Source organism: Amblyomma maculatum, chromosome 5 (genome assembly GCF_055883805.1).
Source record: "Amblyomma maculatum isolate TAMU_Amacu chromosome 5, ASM5588380v1, whole genome shotgun sequence".
Lineage (NCBI taxonomy): Eukaryota > Metazoa > Arthropoda > Arachnida > Ixodida > Ixodidae > Amblyomma > Amblyomma maculatum.
This window is the reverse complement of record NC_139348.1, coordinates 27,426,077-27,447,367: the sequence shown is the minus strand read 5'-3', so window position 1 is coordinate 27,447,367 and position 21,291 is coordinate 27,426,077. Positions and strand designations below refer to the sequence as shown.

Here is a 21,291-nt window from a genome sequence, read left to right as displayed (position 1 = left end):
GAGCGCCTTTCTCCCGCAATGAAACGATTATTTGGAGCGGCAAATGCGCGAAAGAAAGAACTTCGCTGGAAGTATGTGTGGACGCGGCAAGGAAAAATTTACGCCCGGAAAGCAGATGGTACGCCCCTTGTCTCTGTTGAGCACATCGATGACCTGTCCAAGATCGCTTAGACGAATTTTTAAATTGTCCGTTTTTGACCAAACTTTTTGTACATGGTTCTTCGGCCATCTGAAGTTAGATCTACTGCAATAGGAAAATACCCGGCATTATCTCTGTTCCACCAAAATGTTCGATCAATAGCTAGCAAAGAGGATGAGCTAGCGCTCTTGCTTGACACATTCCGCATATCGTTTTCTGTTATCATGCTCAAAGAAACTTGGTACACCAAGGATTCGCGGGCATTCATTCTACCTGGCTATCAGTCTTTTTGTCGAAGTCGTCTGGACAGGCGAGAGGGCGGCGTCTCTATTTTAATGAAAGAAAACATTATCTGTGAAGAAGTGGCTGAATTTTGTGCACTCACTGCAGACTATGAAGTGCTTACCTTGCGCACACAAAACAATGTCTACTGCGTCTTGCACCGACCGCCCTCCGGCGATTTCGACAACTTTCTTCATTTCCTTGAAAATTTATTCGGCTACGTGATGGACAATAGGATAGATCTTTACTTAGGAGGAGATATAAATGTAAATATGCTCGTGCCAACACACTCCCAAAAGAAGCTATCCAACACCATAGACGCGAACGGTTTTTGGAACGCAATAACAGAGCCAACTCGTGTTACTCCAGATAGTTCCTCATTATTGGACGTATTTATCACAAATATTAATGCAGATTTAGTGAAAGCAAGCGCTGTATGCACTGGCCCTAGTGACCATTTCGGAACACTATTGCTAGTTAGGAAACCCCATCAAGTTACTACACAAGTGAAGCAAACAAAATATATACGAACAATGAATGAAGGCAAACTTCAGTCTTTTCGTCGTGCTATTGGTAACGAAGCATGGAATTCTGTTTATGAAGCAGGAAATAGTGACGCCGCGTATGATAATTTCATTGACGTGTTCAAAACTCTCTATGACGCAAATTTTCCGTTAACACCAATAAAAAAACCAAAACAAGCCCGAAAACCTTCGCTAACGGGAGAACTACTGAACATGCTTAAACATAAAAATGCCTTGTATGCCAAATTTGCAAAAGATAAGAATTTAGAAATATTTGCTGAATTTAAGTCTTACCGGAACAGGCTTACTTCAGATTACGTGCAGCAAGAAATGCATATTTTGTTAACATGTTTTCTGATGACAGCGCTAAACGGACTGATGTGCTTTGGCGAAAGCTTAATTCCCTACTGCGTCCTGGCACTCAAGAAAGTATACCTGATACATTTATGCATGAAGGAGAGGAACTTAATGTAGCCCACTGGCTGACGCCTTAAATATGTTTTTCGTGCGGCAGGCTGACCACTGCGACGGTTCTGGAAGTGATAGTGCATATGACGCGGACACGTATCTATCTCAGTTTGTGGGCAGCCAATCGCTTTTTCTCCGTCCTACTGATTGTGCCGAGGTGTCCTTTTGTATTCAGTCCATCAAAAACAGTAAAACTGAGGATGCATGTGATGTGCAGCTCCTTCCCGTAAAGCACGTACTTGATTTAATCTGTCCCGTTGTCACTTTTATATATAATTTATTTTTGTCTACAGGTGTATTTCCTAGGGCAATGCAGATTGCACGAGTGGTTCCAGCACATAAATCTGGAGACCGAAACGTGTTCTCAAATTACCGTCCAATCTCGGTACTGCCGGTATTTTCTAAAGGCATAGAAAAAATATTGCACATTAGAATTACATCATATTTTTCTCGACAAAACTTTTTCTTAGACTATCAGCACGGTTTTAGGAAGCATCGATGAACAGAAACAGCCCTTTTAACGCAAAAAGAAATTATCATAGAAGCATTTAGTAAGAAACATGTAGTACTAGGGATCTACATAGATTTTTCAAAAGCATTTGACCTGGTAAATCATAACATCCTTCTTTCAAAATTATACAGATATGGTGTCCGCGGAACACCCCACGCGCTACTGAAGTCATACCTTACAAATCGAAAGCAGTACGTAGAAATAAGTAATGTTAAATCTTCTTTGCAAACTATTTACACTGGCGTTCCGTAGGAAAGCATACTCGGGCCGCTTTTATTTCTCATTTATAATAATGATATGGCACAGTGTACACAGGGCGTAATTTTTAACTCCCACGCAGATGACACCACTATCTTCTTGTCCGGGATCACGGAAATCGACATTGAAGGACGAGCAAATAGCGCTTTAATTGTCTTGGATCGCTGGGTGAAAGCAAATTGCTTGAAAATTAACACCAGTAAAACAAAAGCTGTGTATTACTCACCGAAAGGAAAACATTTATCAGGTAGCATAAACATACGACTAGGAACCGAACAAATTGAACTTGTAGATTCGGTCAATGTACTAGGAGTAATATTTTCGATCCACCTGACTAGGAATGAACATATTGACCATATTCAATCGAAAGTGTCATCAGCTGTTGGCGTCCTGGCCCGAATAAGATATCTTCTACCTCCTAAAATCAAGTTGCAATTATATAATGCTCTCGTGTTATCCCTTTTCCAGTACTGTAGCCTAGTTTGGTGTACCACAGGAATAACCAATTTATCAAAACTGCATGTATTACAAAAAAGAGCCGTCCGGTATATCGCTGGTGTAACCTATTTCCATCCCACCAAAGAGCTTTTTTCCAAGTATGATATACTTTCGGTGTTCCAGTTATTTGATTACAGACTTATATTGACTTATTAGTCTCACGTAAAACCAAATAGCAGTTGTATAATTTCACTTGCAGACATAAAAGAAAATCCTGGAAGCAGACAAACTCGACATAAAGAAAAATACCTTGTTCCAGTACCTCGCACATACGCATATACACAGTCACTGCATTATACTCTACCCAAATTGTTGAATAGGCTACATTTTACCGGACTTGATCCAGCTTGCGTGTCGAACCACGATGTCAGCCTCTATTGTCGAGGAGAGCTGTCATGAATTTGTATATATATTTTTTTTGCATCTTTGTGTACCATTGTTTTCTGTATCAGCAGTGCTTTCCCGCTTCTTTCCTTGTATCTTTGTGCTGTATTTTATAACGTTCCTTCGTTCGTACAGAAGGAACAGTACAACGTTTTACCCGTTTTCTATTTGTATAAACGTGTTTAGCTATAAACATGTGAATTGAATTTTTCTCCTGTTTGCTGCTCTGCCAACCTTGTAAGGGGGCCAGGACCCCGTCAAGCTGTTTTTACAGCTTTTAGTTCTGGCCCCTCCTTTTCTTGCTAAAAGGAAATAAACTTGAACTTGAACTTGAAATTGTACACTTAACCTGGTTAGTACATGGACAGCATGAAATGCATTAAAGTTAAATGTTGCCAAAACCAAGGCTGTTATGTTTCTTCCATAGAGTAAAGTTTATGCATTATCGCCAGTTCTAGTCGACTGTACAGAGATAGAGGTTATTGAAAGTTTTATGTCACTCGATGTTACTTTTTCTGAGAATTTATTCTGTGATGCTCACATAAATGACCTCATCAAAAAAACTTCCTAAAACTATAGGTCTCATGCCCCGACATTTTCCACTTTTCCAAAATCTGTTCACATTATGCTTATAACTGTTTATTCTCATCAGTACTCAACTACGGCGCATATATTTGGGGACACATTATTAAGGACAATATTCATGACCTTCATTTGCTGCAGAAACGAGCCGTCGGCATGATTTGCAAAGGGCCCTATTTAAGTCGCACGCAGGATATCACCGGCTAAATATAGTCAGCGTAGGATCTATGTAGAAATATAAACTTTTTAGGCAATACATGTTAGAAAGAGCAAAAGAGACTAATCCCTTGAAAAAAACTAGCAAATCTGAAAAAGAAAACTACCTTTTACGCAACCCAGAAGAATGGAAGTAAGCAAATGCCATGCGAGTTATGGGACACAAATGCTAAAATTTAGGCTCTCAACGTTGCTGAATAATTTCGCGGAGGACAATACAGGCGTTGAGTATATTTATTTGAACAGTCCGCTGAATAATGATGTGCACAGCTGAAATATAGCCCTTTGTTTGAATTTTAAATCTGTTTTGAACGTTTTATGTTTCTTTTGTTGAGGTCTTTATTCTTTATTCCTGATGCCTTTGAATTATCTTGCACGAATCGGTTAAACTTGCACATAATTCCCCATGTTAAACTAATAATTACACTCCAGTATGCTTTAGACACTCATGTATACTAATGTTCTTATCACGTAATGCTTTATCTGTTGATTATTTTATTAGATTTTATATTTCTTACATACCTGCACATTGTTCTCAATGTTTTAATACTGTAGCATATTTTTTTCTATGCGTTGCCATTGCTTCTCATGTATTGGGGTACGGGACTTAGTCTAGCCTTCAGACGTTTTCCCTTGCTCCAAATATTTCGGAAATGTCGAACAAACATTGTATTGCAAGGGAGAATTAAGTCCCAAGTTTTATGCTCTACATTCACGTACCCCCGTGGACAAAAGTGGTATACTCCACGGGCTGCGAGAAAACTGCCCACCAGATTTTTCCGACAGAGAAGCAATTATTTCTGAGGTATACATAACGTACCGTCCTTGATATACTTGCTATCTTGTCCGAGCAATTTTTTGTGGCACATTTTTTTATACTGAAAAAATGCAATCGTTGCAGTTCGCGTGGAGTATACCACTTTTGTCCACGACTGTACATAAAGAATATGCCAGCCAGAGTTCTGTTTAGCCGTTGCACCAAGTCATTAGTCTGCGCGTTGTACACAGTTGCCCCTCAATAGCAAGCATGCACAGGCCTCAGGCGAGCCTTAAAAGATACACAATGATCTGTTATATGAGCTGTTAAGCGGAGCGCCATGATGCTGTACGATGTTGCGGACAAAACCTCTTCTGTTTTGATGGCAGTTCAGTTTGTGAGCGATGCGGACTCAGCATACCGTGTTAAGCAGTCCGAGTGGCAGCAATCCAACATTTTTCATTCAATGAGTTCGAGAAAAGACTAAAACGGTCCATCTTCAATTGTTGGAAAGAATTTTCCTGTGGAGGTTTGAATTGTAGAAGTCTGGCTGGTTTCATGGGTGGAGATTTCCAGCGTTTGCTGTCATGCCATGATTTAACGTAATTTCACACTGAGGGTACTAATTTCGCCGATTACTACTTCACCCGGATACTTCCAAGCGTATGAGTGGCCTCCATGTAGCCGGAGGATGACTCGTCATGACAAGCTATCAAGATGTCAGGTCGTAGGTAGTTGTGTAGGTACCAGAAATAAGCATATATTGTTTAAGCTTTAAAAGTTGCGCTTGTAGAGAACGTCACTTTGTCAATTGAATGACTGTCCAGTTCAGTTCAGTCGTTCAGTCGTGTCCGACTCTTCGTGATCCTATGGACCATATCACGCCACGACAAAACCAAATCGGTACTCGACCATTGCGGCCTTCACGATACCCGACGAGTGGCGCCAGCTCCGGGTCCGTCCCTTCAAGTTCAGCCTAATGGGATTTGGTAACGGCCCCATGAAGAAGAAATCGTCGGCAATTTCTGGGGGGCGGAGTCCACGGTTGCGCATGACAGGCAGTCCGTATCTTGGTGTTTACCTACTGAATTTTAAACAACATTGACATAGTACTCTGGAAGACGGCGGCTCTATGGAGCCAACCGTGCTGTCGGGACTTAAGGTTTGCCAGTCAGTGCAATGAATAATGATCGCTGACAATACAGAAGGGTCGTCTGTACTGGTATGGCCGAATTTATGGTTTCAACCCGTCATACACACTGATGTCCAAATACAGAAGGCAACAGATATGCAATATGAAGCATGGCTTTAGTACACAAGTGCAGTAAGGACAAAATTGATCAAGCTCTGCTTTTACCTGGTTGGATATATTGTTCCGGAGATCAAAACGATCAATGTTTGAACGGCGGGCCAAGTCAGTGTGATGGCCCTCTGTTTTGTTTAGTAGCTGTAGAGGCAGTAAGGCTTTTAGCTAATAGGGAAGAAGAGTCGTTGTCCCCTTTCCTAAAATTAAAAACAAATAACCTAAGGGCGAGAAATAAAACAACTGGCAAAATCTGGAACTTGTGTTATCGCGGAGACGGCAGAAAAATGTGTTATCTGGCCGTCCACTCTACCTTTGTGTGAAAAATTATGTTTTTAAATCATTGTATTGAATGTTTTGTGTACTTTTTTCTCTGCTTGTATGGCAGCGTTCTATTGTCTTGCTTTAATTTCTCGCTCTTCTATCTGCATCATCTGCCCACACTCCAACATCTTTTGCCGCTCCTAGAGATATTGCTCCTGATGTTCGTTCTTTTCTATTTTCGCTAACATTGCTTCAGCTGTAATGAAATTTAGTGACTGGGATGATTAGCTCCAAAAGAATGAGCCCATTGTTTATATTTTGACTGCTGTCGAGCATGTAAAAATTTGCATTTAAGCATTAAAATAAAATTTAGAATCAGCGCTGTGTGTGTCTGTCTCTAATCTAGAAATAGCTTGGAGCGGTGTTTTGAAGACAACTGATTTGCATGTCAGTCTTCCCTTTCATGTTCAATGGGACACCTGGTTGTGACTCAAGAGGGCGTGTTTAATCAACTGTTGTTTTTGGATTCTAAAAAAGCAGCGGACCAGACGGAATAGCCACTCAGGTTCTAAAGCGATACGCGGAGTGGGCGTCATTTTTCTTGCACAAAATTTTTATGAAGTCTCTACACACTCACACGTTGCCAGAAGATTGGCGCTGCGCAGTCGTAATACCTGTTTTTAAAAGCGGTAACCGATTAATCTCCAATAACTATCGCCCAATTTCCTTGACAAGTATCAGTTGTAAACTCTTAGAACATATTATAAGTAAACATATATTAACTTTTCATGAGGATAACGATTACTTTTATCAGCACCAACACGGGTTCCGAAAACGACTATCAACATAACACAGCTCATAGAAACGATACATGATTTCTGTTCAATTATAGATGCCCAAGAACAAATTGATGTCATTTGCGTAGATTTTGCAATAACATTTTACAAAGATCCACACAGTAAATTACTCTTTAAGATACGTAAAGAAGGAATTCGTGAAACTATTCTGAAGTGGATTGAAGCTTATTTGAACAATCGCAGGCAGGTTGTGCGTATGGGTGACTGTTTCTCTTCAATATTACAAGTGTTCTGTGGCGTTCCTCAAAGGTCGGTTCTAGCTCCATTATTGTTTTTAATTTATATTAGCGATATTAACGAGTTTACTGAGTCTCCAGTAGAGTTGAAGCTTTTTGCAGGCGATTATTTATTTGCTCTCGAATAACTCAAACTGATGACCAGATCAGAATAAACTGAGTCCTTCATTCCTTGCATCTTTGGTGCGAGAAATGGGACATGGAAATTAACTACACCAAATCAACTTTCGCACATATAACAAATAAAAAGCGTGTTAGGTTATAATGTTATAACGTTGAAAACAATAAATTAAAAAATGTTGATACCTTCAAATATTTAGGAGTCGCAATTACACATAACCTTCAGTTGCATAAACACAATAATAATGTGTGCTCAACAGCTTCACAAAACTTTACATTTTGAGAAAGAAATTAGAATATGCAACAAAATATGTCAAATTAACAGCCTACAAAATGTTCATACGCTCATCCTTGGAGTACTCCTGGGCTGTCTGGAGCATCCATCAAACTCTTTTAAAATATGAACTTGAACGTATTCAAAGAATGGCCACTCGTTTTATTTTGTGTAGGTACAGAAGAACGGACTCAATGACGGAAATATTAAACTCATGTGAACTCGAGTTACTTGAAAATCGAATGCAAAAATCAAGGTTTAAGTTTTTATTTCCGATACTCCAAGGACATTTAAAAATAAGCAAAGATGGATATATTCACTCCCCGGGAAAACGGAGCGCCAGAACAAACCACACGAGAGGAATCAAGCCTTATGCCACACGTGTTGATGTTTTCCGCAACTGCTTTTTTCCTGATGTGATTTAATCTTTGAATGCTTTTCCAGTCGAGTTTGTTGAGCGTACGGATGTGCACGAATTCTAACGATCCGTTGATATTTTGTATAGAGAGCGTACAACTTGACAACTTGACGTCATTATAATATGTTATGAATGGTATTATATTTTAAGCCCTCCCTGTATTGACCCTCAAGCGAGGGTTAAATGTATCAATAAAAAAATACCTCGGAATAAAACACTCCTAGGATTAACTTTATTTACTAACGTGCGCTTACTTCTGGCATATCTTGTTCGCTGTACTTCTGTTTTCATGTGCTCCAAGTCCCGGCTAGCATTACTCTTAAAATTGCGGCTGACATTTCTTGCCAGTTTTCAGATCGAGGATGTGTATGCCCTGCATGCCACAGGGTTGTACATCAAAAATAATAGCTTACCTCGAGTTTTTCTTCCGGCTCGTTCTGTAAGAATTAGAAAAGAAAGCGCTTAAACTTTGCAGCAGAATTCAACGTAACTGATTACTTTATATCGATTGCTTCTAGTTACAGTAGAATACTACTTCACCGAACGTCATTTAAACGAACTTGCCAGTTGCACCAACTTTATTAAATCCCTCCTCCAAAGCTCCACCCAACGCTATGCAAAGCACTTCATTTTAACGAAATTAAGTTATTGCCGATTTCACAATCACGAACATTTACAGCAACATCGTCCCGTGTCTTCATGTCATACTGCATACTTCAACAAGCACAACCAGCACTTTTTGTTTCAGATTTTTACTTTGAAAACTACTTTTCATTACCGCGTGTTGAATAGTTGCCGTCAAGTAGCTTTGAACTGAATTCGAAATATAAACAAGCATGTAGCCAGCCGAATACATAGCTGGCTTGGCAACCTTAACTGACTCCACAGTCGTAGTCTGAAGTCACAGCCGGAGCTCCAAGAACTGTAAGTATGCATGCTAGCTAACAATGAGCTGCCGAAAAAATGATATGCTTGAACAAAATGATAGCCTTTGCTTCCCAGCAGAAGGCTGGGGCTGAGAAGGTGTACGTAGGCTTGAACACAGTGACACAGACCAAGACACTGCATTCCTAACTTCAAAAGGGCTCAAAATATTTACAGCATTCTACGCTAGCAAATCAGCGTTGTGATAAATAAATGGGTTGGATATGATTTGAACATCCCACGTTCTTTGGAGATAAAGGAAACAAGCATGAGCGCACTTATTTCAGTTCAGCGAACATTAACTTCAACACACTTTCCGTAAGATCCTTTGAAGTTCGTTCAACTGAGGTTTCCTTTTATCACATTCTTCTTAGTAATTTTGGAATTTTCTGATTACTTTTCAAAAAGCATCATTTTGCGAAATTCTATTACGTTTCTTCTAGATTTCATTGCCGGTTATAAATATAGATTACATCCCAAAAAAGGCAATAGAGTCGAAGCGTCCGGGGCATTATAATTGCGTCAGATTGTTCGGCCGCACGACGGTCGCACGGCTGCCAGAGCATCCATACCATGGTACCTGGCAGCGTCCGTCATGCATGACAGACGCTGCCAGCAGCTCTGTCATCGAATGACCATGGGAGATGTACACTTGTAGTGAAGGCTTCGTAGAGGCCAATAATTTCAAAACATGGCGGCTCATGGGCACTCCAGCACCCCCTGAAACTATTGGTGCGCCTAAATTTCGTGACGTGTAATTACATTAAGCCTACGTACAATATTGGCACTAATTATGAAATGGCACTTTTCTTGATATTGCCCTGCCGTATTTTCGGGATCTTTGTTTTGAAGCGGGCCTTTCAGCGCTCGTCAACCTTTGTCATTAACTGTTCTAGAATTGTGCTGCGTGATGCAGTTGACAAAGTTTGGAAAAAAAAAAAATGCGGCACAGAAGGTAGAAAGCCGGCGCCTCTTCCAAAAGGTCAGGCTCCGTCTACTTATTATAGTATGACCTGTATACATTACCGCAACCGCGCAATTCTCAATAAGTGCCGAACAAGTATGGCTTTTGTGTATATTCATGCTTTAATAAACCTTCACACAAATACAATGAAATTGTATACCAACAAAATGTAAAACAAAGCCATGACCCATATACATATTAAGGGAACAATACGCACTTGAAAGAAATTGAAAGTGTGCGATAATTAACGACATGACTTGCTGTCTTAACGCTGGCTCCATACAGAACAAGGAAACAAACAGGACTGTCTTACAAAGCTAGGAAGCATCCTACCAAATAGCACTGACTGATAAGCAACTTTCATGCAAGACGAAAACTTTTCAAACAGCACAGAAGCGAGCTAAGTGCGTACCATTCCAGGCAGCACGAATTTGCCATTCTTTATTTCATTACAGATTTGGTAAACCAGCTTTCTATGCGTACCCTTATGCAATGGCTTTTCAGTGCACGAACATATAGCGTCAGGCTTGTATTCGTCTGTTGATTGCCTGCGTAAAATTTCATAGTTTTCACTGGCTCTGTAGGAGTGGAACTTTCTAGGCTAAAGCCTTGCTGAACATTATTTGGAAACTCATTTTGTTCAATAGCCTCTGCTACAGTCTTAAGAATAATGTGTTCTTAAACTTTGAATGCAGGGGTTAATATTGGAAGGCTATTCGGAATGTTCTCGACCTTGATAAATAAATTCCTTACCTTCTGGCGGTTCTATAGTCGTCTGGCGATGAGCCTTCATTAAATATCTACATAAACATATTCAAAATATCCCGAAACACGACACATAAGAGACAACTATTACCTAGCTCCACAACAACTCTAATTAAATATTCAGCAGTAATCTGAGAGCATCTAACTCAGAAATCAAACCAGAAATTAGGAGAACATTCGGGGAATAGGAAGAGAGCTGTCATCCAGAGTAAATACCGATTTGATATAATTGTTGAAAGCCGGGCATACCAAAGCGTCTTCACGCTCACAAGCTGTCTTTATTTGAATGTATCATGCCATCGTGAGCGTGCAGTTAAGTGGCTCCAGAATTTCTCTAGGAGTATTTTAATGACGGACGGTAGCTGAGTAGAAACGTATCTTGCAAGTGAAGGGAAATCTGCTTTAGTGTTTCTGATTTTCTATAAGTGATTGTGTGGGAACCATTTCCTAGTTATAATCATCTCCCAATTCATTTCAGCTTTCGTTACGCGCTAATGTCTCTCGCTTGATCCGTCGGTTACATTCTGAAAATGTTTTCTAATTTTTGGGACAAAGCGTTCGAAACACTGCAAGAGGAACCTTTCAATGAGAGGTTAGGTCCGCTCGCCGTTGAAATTTCTACGTCGGTATAAGGAGTGTAAAGCGTACCGCCACGTGCGCGAAAGAAAAGTTTGAAAGAACTGATAATATATCCGCTATTTATAAATTTGTATACACATCTTTGTTATAAAAAAAGCCAGCTTTTATAAACAATTGGGCGTCTTCTTCGACATCAGTACTTACAAACATAAAGAAATGAATAAACCTGAACAATTGCGATGTCTAGTAAAATTTGTAAATACATTAAGCAGGCCAAAGGATGTGAAATTACAAAACATAATTTGTGCATTGGTGTGTGTAGAATACAAACAGTTCATTTCATGTTTGGTAAATTAAAATCGCCAGTCAAAATTAGCCTATAATTAGCTTTTATATGGCGCTCCGTATAACTTTTTCGATTCAATAGCAGTACTATGGAGGAGTTATGTGTTCTCTATATGGCTCCCCAAAATAGAACGAACGTTATCTTAATAAGGTTACCTTGAGAGTTGCTCAATGTACAGGCTGATACTTTCATGAGAGAAAGTTGTGAAATCAGCGACAGCTTTGGAAAACAAAAGTTTAAAATTTGCAATATTTAAATGTATCAAGCAAGCGCCCTATTTGATTGTAGTTAAAGCGAATTTTTGTAACGGAAACAAAATTTCAAGAAACACAATCCTTCAAAAATCTATTACTGTCCTGTAATTCATTTATGGATTATCTATTTGCTGTAACGTGTAACGCTGGTTTGAAGGAGGCCTCAGACAGGTGTTTAATAACTCTAGACTTTGAACACCTGGTGAGGCCGCATGTCAGCAAAGTTGCACTACAGCGAGGTGTGCACCTTGCTTGCCGTTGTCAGATGGGGAGGGGGATTGGCACCCGAAGGTGCCGTGCCCCAAAGTCACACATAACTCATCAGCCCATCATCTCTAACGACCCTTAAATTATAATGTTCCTTGCTCAAAACTATAGATGAGGTAGTGAACTCCTTAGTCACAAATTGAAAAAAACATTTTGCTTATTTTCTTATGTTTAGCCCTACTGTTTTGGTTGAGTGGGTTAAACGTTTATTTGCACCAACACGTTCAGCAAGCAGTTTTAAGCACTTTCTTTGACAAGGTAATGTGTCGATCCTTCGGATGGTCAAAGTTATATATATATATATATATATATATATATATATATATATATATATATATATATATATATATATAATGTAACACTCTTGTCTCTATGTAACACAACCTTTCTAAGCCCAAGATATGGTGCACACGAAACAGGCGGCACTTCCCCTCCCACTCTCTTCTTCTTCGTCCAACTACCCCCGAGTTCCTCATCTTCATTTATCACATGGACTGTAACATTTGCCTCCCTATCGCAAACGAAGCCTCCGGGCGAGTCAGCTCTTGTCACGAGAGTGGCATTTCTTCAAACGGGCGACATGTGTAACCTCAGTTTTTGCCGAACGTCGTCCGCTGGCCGTAAGGTGTGCAATCCGGTAGTTAAGTTCGCGGAGTCATTCTAAGATCACGTATGGTCCAGTGTAGCGTGCCAGCATTTTCTGGTGTAAGCCGCGCTTTCGGATTGGTTTCCAAAGCCAGACTCAGTCACCGGGGAAGTAGATAATCTAGCGATGGTGGTCGTCGTAGCGAGATTTCGATCGCTCTTGTGTTGCCACATTGTTCAATCGGGCTATTCGCCGCGCTTCTTCGGCCAAACGAAGAGTTTCGGCTAAGCACGGATCTTCTTCGGTAGAAAATAGGAGGATGGTGTCGAGGGTGTCTCGAGGGGAGCGGGCGTGCAGGACTGTATCCTGTGGCCTCATGCCTGCCAGTGTTGAAAGCATATGTGATGAACGGAAGAACACAGTCCCAGTTTTTATGGTCCGATGCGACGTACATTGAAAGCATATTCGTGAGAGTTCTGTTCTTGCGTTCAGTTAAACCATTTGTCTGAGGGTGATAAGGGGTCGAATGTCTGAAATCAGATGCACATAAACAGATAAGTTTTTCAAAAACATTGGCAGTAAACTGGCGACCTCTGTCACTAATTACAACTCTCGAGGGACCATGTCGCAAGATGACCGAATGCAGCATAAACAGGGAAACTTGGTTTGCTGTAGCGGCAGGAAGAGCGGCTGTCTCACAGTACCGAGTAAGATTGTCCACACATACAACAATCCAACGATTGCCCCCTTGCGACTTTGGAAAGGAACCCAAAAGGTCGACTCCGACTTTCTCAAAAGGAGCCTTGGGCGGCGCTATAGGGTGAAGCATTCCGGGTGCAACACCAGTAGGACCTTTGTGACTCTGGCACTGAGGACAGCTAGCAATTCATACTGGTCAATTGTTTGGCGCATCCGCGGCCAGTAGAATCGCTCCTGAATGCGGTGCAAAGTTCTCGAAGATCCGAGGTGTCCCGAAGCTGGATCATCATCCATGACGTGTAAAATAGAAAGACGGAGGCTTTCAGGTACTACCAGAAGGAACCGATGGCCAGTGTTTGAGTCAACGTTCTTGTATAACAGCCCATCACGGAGAGAAAACTGGCTGTTCGAGGCTGGGTCCTGAGCAGCATTCAAGAACGGCTCCAGGTGCTGATCGTTGTGTTGCTCTGTTCGAAAGGTGTGAGTATCGGGCAATTTCGGACATAAAGTAGCTACGTAGTAGTCGAAGCTGTCCGCGTCGCATTCAGTCGTGACAAGTGGCAACCGGAAGAGGCAGTCCGCATCTGCGTGCCGTCGGCCACTTTTGTATGAAATGCTGTAGTAGCATTCTTGCAAGCGAAGCGCCCAGCGGGCCAGGCGACCAGATGGGTCACGGAGGTTGAGTAGCCAGTATAGGGAATGGTGATCGGTTACTACTACTAAAGGCCGTCCGTACAGGAAGCAGCGAAACCGCTGCACGGCGAAAACAACCGCGGGACATTCCTGCTCAGTGATGGTGTAGTTGCGCTCCGTCTTGCTGAGAGTCCGACTGGCGTAAGCAATAACATGTTCACGGTCGTCATGGCACTGAACGAGCACAGCACCGAGGCCTATGCCACGCGTCCATATGTACTTCAGTTGGAGCAGAAGGGTTTAAGGGCCGTAAGATAGGGTGTGATGTTAAGAGGAACTTCAGTTGTCGGAAAGATGAGTCGCATTCAGATGTCCACTGGAATGGAGCGTCTTTATGTAGTATACACGTGAGCGGGTAGGCGACATCTGCAAAACGAGGGATGAAGCGTTGGAAATATGAGCAAAGTCCAAGAAAACTGCGGAGCTCCTTCACATTCCGAGGTTGCTGAAACGCGGCAACGGCTACGGTCTTCTGAGGATCAGGCCGGACGCCGTCACCATTGACGAGGTGACCAAGCACCAACGCCTGTCGCTCACCAAAACGGCACTTTGAGTTGAGAACAACTCCAGCTTGGCGCAAGCAGTCCAGCACGAGGACTAGGCGGTCGTTGTGCTCTTGGAATGTCCGGCCAAAGATGACTACGTCGTCCAGATAGCACATACAGACCTCCCATTTCAGACCACATAGAATAGAATCCATGAATCTTTCAAATGTTGCGGCGCATTGCACAAGCCGAAAGGCATAACATTAAATTCAAACACTCCATCGGGAGTGATGAAAGCCGTCGTCTCCTTATCTGGTGGGTGCATTGGGATTCGCCAGTATCCAGACCGCAGGTCGTCAGACGAAAAGTATGACGCAGAATGCAAGCAGTCAATGGCGTCATCAATGAGGGGAAGCGGGTACACATCCTTTTTAGTGACTAAATTCAAGCGGCGGTAATCTACACAAAATCTCCATGTGCCATGTTTCTTTCTCACAAGAATTACTGGAGCAGCCCATGGACTGCACGACTCTTGAAAGACGCCCGGCTTCAACATTTCACGAGCTTGGTCACTGATCACCTTGCGCTCGGATGGCGCCACACAGTACGGTTTTTGGCGAATAGGATGCGGATATTCAGTGTCATTGCGATGATCGGTGCGTTACCCGGGTAAGGAGCGTGAGCTCATGCCTTTTGAGAAATCAAAAACTGATGAATACTTCTGTAAAAGATCTTCCAGAACGTCACGCTCTGTGGCATTAAGGGAATGACTAATCATAGCACACAGCTCAGCATTCACTGGGGATGCTGCGACATGCCGCTCTGGTAGATCTCTAACTAAGGCCACTGATACAGGCACGTCTTCACTACAAGACGCCAGCATCTTGCTAGCTGCTAAAAGAATTGGCTGCGTGGAGCAGTTAATGGTCCACAATCGTGTGCGGCCCTGAGTTATCGACACCAAATAATGAGGAACCAGAAGAGATGTCTTCACGCAGTTCGAATAATTATGCGTCACGGTCGCATCAAATACTTTGGTCGCAGGACGAGAACACGAAACCAGAACGCACTGCACTGACATCGGGGGCACAACGGTGTCGTCGCACACGCACAGTACGTCATCACGAACAAGAGGTTCGTCGAATAACTCAGGCGGAAGGCAGCCTTCAACACTGATTTCCCCCGTGCGGCAGTCTATGGTTGCGCCACACATGCGCAGAACATCGATACAAAGAATTACATCATGTGTAAAGGGGGGCAGCACGACGAATTTAGCTAGAAACATGGTTCCTCCAAGACACACCTTGGCGCTACACACTCCAACAGGGTACAACAAATCGCCCCTAACGCTATGGAAGTTAGCATTTCTGTTCCAAGAAAACCTTACTTTGGGTCCCAGCAGGTTTTTAAACGATAAGCTCATAGCCGAAATAGTTGCACCCGTGTCCACTAACGCCATTGTGAAAGTACTGTCAACTGACACACAGATGTTATTTTTTAGCATATTCACGGAAGGAGGTATTTCTGGGAGTAGCGATCGTTCTCCGGCGGCCTCACCTTCATCGGCCGCGGCGCCTAGTTTCCCGGAGGTGGTGACTGGGAGCGACGCCGCGGAGACGGCGAACGGCGAGCACGAAATGCAGGCGGTGGAGTTAGACTCCGGTCTGAAGCTGGGGAGTGGTTACGCACGCCACCGGGCTGAAACTGGCCGTACGGAGGAGGCGGCCAGTGCCGATGGGAGTCAATTGGGTGATCACTATGTTCACTGGTTGTGCCTGAGAACGTTGGTCGGTCATACCATGTTGGCTGACGACGGCGGCATTGTCTTGAGATATAGCCCGGGATGCCGCACCGGTAACAGCTGGGAACAGGGCGGAGAGAAGGATGGTCCTGAAATACTCGAGGTCAGGGTGTCGATAAGAGCCAGGGTCGCGCTGATCAGTAAACCTGGATTGCCGCCTAGGTCTTCGTGGCCGAAGGTCGTTACGCTGATTAGGATGCCTCGAAGAAACAGGGCTTGCGAAATGTTGCTGCGGCCATTCGTTGGTAGAGGCAGCGTGTGCTGTGTGAACAAAAGGGTGCTCAGGCTGTGACTGCCGCGTGTAGGCAGGCGCGCACGGAAAAGATGGGTGGCAAGACACTGGTGAGGTGTGCCGGTCTTGAGAACCGAGCTGAAGCAGTTCTTCAGGAATGATTTGTCGGATCGTCAATGTAAAGTCCGTCAAGACATGCTCGTCAACACTGGCGACGTTTGTCACATTGGCCAGTCTTACAAGCTTAGGCGTTATTCGACGAGTCTTCAGCGCTTCAAATGTGCGGATGTGGCGAAGGACAGCGGAGACAGTCGAGAGATCATCTTTAGCGATGATAACGTTATGGAAGTCATATGCAATGCTCTTCAGAAGATGCCCGACTTTGTCCTCATCCGACATGTGGGAGTCTATTGTCTTGCACAACTTGAGCACCTCTTCGGTATGGGTAGTGCAGGTCTCGCCAGGTAGTTGGGCGCGATGGGCGAGGGTCTGCTCGGCCCGTTTCCTTCGCTCTGCCGAGTCGCCGAAGCACTGTTTAAGTTCAGTGACAAAGCACTCCCATGTTGTCCGCGTGTCTTCGTGGTTTTCAAATCAATGAAGGGCGGTGTCGGTAAGAAAAAAATACGACGTTGTCGAGCTGTGTGGTGGCGTCCCAACGGTTGTAGCGGCTCGCCCGTTGGTAGTGGCGGAGCCAGTCGTCAACATCCTCTCCCGCTGCGCTAGCGAAAGAGCGGGGCTCGCGGTGCGGTGGATAAAGGGCGGAAGCCGCTTGACTTGAATTGGTAAGAAGCACAGAGGTAAACTCAGTTGGTGGCGGCATGGTAATGAACAGTGGCTGAAATCCGGCAATGCGGCGCGGCTACGACGAGGCTCCATGGGCGCGTAAAGGGAGGGGCGATGCCGGGGAATTGAAACCGCACTCTGCACCAAAATGTAGCGTTCTTGATGTCCCGACGTAACGCAACGCTACTGCGACCAAACCACAGTACACCCAGACCAGAAAGCAACTATGCTACCACACACTTATTCCTCATCCTCCTATACTCTCAGCTCCTCTTCTTTATCCGTCCAGTCTGTATCAATAGCATCTAGATAACACAAGCACGGCTTCCATTTCATTCCTAAAGCATGGTGTCGATCATGCGTTCGAAGGTGGCAGGAGTCTTGGTCGGATTCATGCATGGGAATTTGCCAATAAACCGAACGCAGGTGGAGGCTCGAGAAATGCTTAGCCAAGGCAGTTCAATGCGTCGCCGATGCGAGGCAGCGGGTAAACATTGCAGAGGGTTATCTTAAGGGCCCAATAATTCACGCAGAAACGCAGAGAACCATCCTTTTTTTCCCGATGAGAACAACAGGAGAGGATCAGGGGCTGCTCGATGGTCGGATGATGTTTCGCGCGAGCATGTCGGCAACTTTGTCCTCAGTGATTTTGCGTTCTGACGAGGAAACCCGATATGGCCGGCGACGGACGATAGTTTATCCCGGTTGGAGGTGACACAAGTTTGGCCTAAATCTGAGGTGCACACATCAAAAGTCTTTGTGCTTCAAAATGACTGCGAGTAACGCCGCCGACTTTTCAGAAGTAAGATCAGTGCTAATTGTGGCCGCGAGTGCACATGAAGAGCTCAGAGGTGAATCAGATGGTGGCGAGGCACAGGAAAGCATGATGAGGGGAACGGAGACTCCTTCAAAAAGAAAGTCAACGATTCCTCCGTCTGGTAACAATAAAGGGTCCTATCTACTTCTGAACAAAATTATTCTATCACAGAGGGAGAGTGCCTGGCACTTGCTTGGGCTATTACGAAATACCGCCCTTATTTGTTTGGCCGCCGTTTTACTGTTATAATAGACCATCATGCCTTGAATTAGCTTTCGTCCCTCAAAGATTATAATGGCCGTTTGGGGCGCTGGGTGCTTCGATCACAAGAATATACATTTTCCGTCGAGTACAAGTCCGGCCGGCTTCACCAAAATGCAGACTGCTTGTCCAATCATCCTGTCGACTCCCTTAGTCCTACCGGCTCTAACGATGACGCATGTGTCTTGTCTGCCTCGGTCTTTTCTAACATTTCCGAGAACACCACTTAGATCATTCGCTTCATTCCCTTATCCTCTGTTTAACCTCCGAGCGCCCTGAGCCATCTCTCGCCTTATTGGTCCTCCACAAGAACACCCTATACCGACTAAATATGCGACCAGATGGCGCAGACCAGTGCTGCGGTCTCTGTGACGGATGCAAGCGCTTCGCCGCTATTTGAGAAAATTGAAGACGCCCCTTTCTGACTTTTTCTTTGGGAACTGCTAGCGTGCACCTCATTCAACAGTAGGCTGCGTGTACTGCTCGAATAATCCTCTAATACAATTTATATATAATTGTATTCGTCGGTTTTATGTCATATTCACATGCGATCATTTTGGGCTGGTACTTCTAATTGCTCTACGTCGCAGTTATCGAGTTTTCTCTGGCTCAAAAAGCGCTCTCTCTACTGCCGAATCTCATGTCGGAGGCTGAATTTTCCTATGGCTCCATCACTTCCAAAGTTCTTGTCGTTACTAGTACTGATAACCCTGTGCGCTCCTCCATGATTGTGTCTCTCTCTTATGAGCGTTCGTAATACAAGTGTCATATTTTCGCCATCCGACATTTTTGTTCGCTGCTACTGTCTGTCCCTGCCATATGCGCTGTTCACCATACCCACTGGCTTCACCTCATTCTGGGTGTCGATCCAGTTTCTAAGCTCCTTCGCTTTGCGCCGCGGTGAATTCCTCGGTATCGCACAGCTCTTCAATACTGTTTTCCACCCGACGGAACTCGAGGGTCACCGCCACGTGCGATGGATATTTAAAGACACAAGAAAGCACAAACACAAACACTAGGCGCTTGTGTTTGTGCCTTCTTGTGTCCCTGTGTCCCTTCCTTTGCGCTGTTCTTTAAATATTGCCGCGAAACCTTCAAAACAGTATTTGTTGTTTTTTAACAGCCACCGGCATACAGGCTTATCACTCTGATTCTGGACCGCGTATCAGTTCCGTAATCTTTGTTTGTTAATGCTCGATGTCGCGAGTCACACCTTTATCAGTTTTGTTGTAGCGCAAGATGCACCGAGGTCTGTCTCGAAGGTTCCGGCCACTCGGGTGTCTCTCCACAATGTTCCAGCCCGTGCTGGTAGCTGTTTGCGGCGTTATCTAGATTGTTCTGTGCAGCCTTTAAACTGAGCGTTGACGAGTGTGACGAGCATTCTTTGTCCGACGACCGACGAGCACGTTTGTTGTTATAGCCGCCACCGAGTTGCTTAGTTCTTTTGCGGGCGCAAGTCAGCGCCAATAAAGAGTTATTTCAGTACCATAACGCCTATGTCTTTTTTTTGGCGTATACGGCCTTGTCACCACTACGTGACATCTGGTGGAGGTGCTGGGTATGGATGAACTTTTTCGACCGTGTGGCAGAATTCAACGGCTGGAACGACGCTGCGAAACTCAGGTAGGTCTGCTTTGCTCTTCAAGGACATGCCCGAGTTTGGTTCGAAAATCATTAGGCAGCTATGAAGGATTGGGAGATTTTCAAGGAAGCGTTTTTGACTGCCTTTTCAAGCATCGTCCGAAAGAAAAGAGCCCAGGCCCTCCTTCAGTCAAGACTTCAACTTACTGACGAGCCTGTCCTGGCGTACGTAGACGAGATGAAGCACCTCTTTCGCCGCGCCGAACCTAACATGACCGAAGGTGAGACAGTAAAATTTTTAATGCGAGGCGTCAAACAATCGCTTTTTGCAAGTCTTGTCCGAAATCCGCCAAAAACCGTGGCGGAATTTGAAACGGAGGCGTCTACTATCGAGAAGACGTTGGCCACCCGGATGCGCCACTACGAGCGACCACTTCAGCCGGACTGCTCAACCCACTACCCCTACGCATCTGCAAGCGGAGAGAACCTTCGGGACCTCATCCGGAAGATCGTGCGAGAGCTCCGCCGATTGATGCCATCATCGCAACAACCCCAGGTGGCGACGCTCGCGGACGTCGTCCGTGAAGAAGAAGTTCAGCAGGCGCTGGGCGTTCCTAAAGCGACGACTCCGACGGCTCCAGATCCTGAATCAGCAGCGATGGACTATGCAGCTGCATTATGTCTTCCTGCACCCCGACGCGACCTCCCAAGCCGACGCGACCTCCTAAGCCCTCGTCGTTACCACCCTGCTTCCGAAAGTCGCCCCTTGGTCCCCGCCCGCCAAGCCTACCAACGACCCCCAAGCCCCAGAAAGTGCGACGCCTGGAGAACAGCAAATAACCGACCGCTCTGCTTTCATTGTGGTGAGGCAGGACACATCCTCCGTCACTGCCCGTACAGGCAGATCGGCCTCCGTAGTTTCGCTGTCGACGCCCCACGGCCCCATCCTGGCGAGCGAACACAGAAAATCAACGACTTCCTGCGGAGCGGAGAGCACTCGTCGCCAAGGCGTCTGTCACGCTCCCCATCACCGTACAATGCCCGATTTGCGTCGCCGGGCCGCGGTTACGTGCAAGGACGGTCTCCTAGCCCCCGTAGGGGAAACTAAAGGCAGCAACCTTTGGAGGTGAGGTTGCACAACGGCGAAAAGACGAAGATCCTCC

General features: G+C 44.5%; 1 protein-coding gene across 1 annotated transcript; it reads right to left on the bottom strand.

Annotated features, from left to right (window-relative positions):
* Nucleotides 1-16,305: 16,305 nt before the first annotated feature.
* Nucleotides 16,306-17,506, bottom strand: LOC146187895 (uncharacterized). Its single transcript, XM_084604945.1, is given in 2 exon segments — nucleotides 16,306-17,307; nucleotides 17,309-17,506. Coding segments are annotated over 2 exon segments (1,200 nt in total).
* Nucleotides 17,507-21,291: the final 3,785 nt, after the last annotated feature.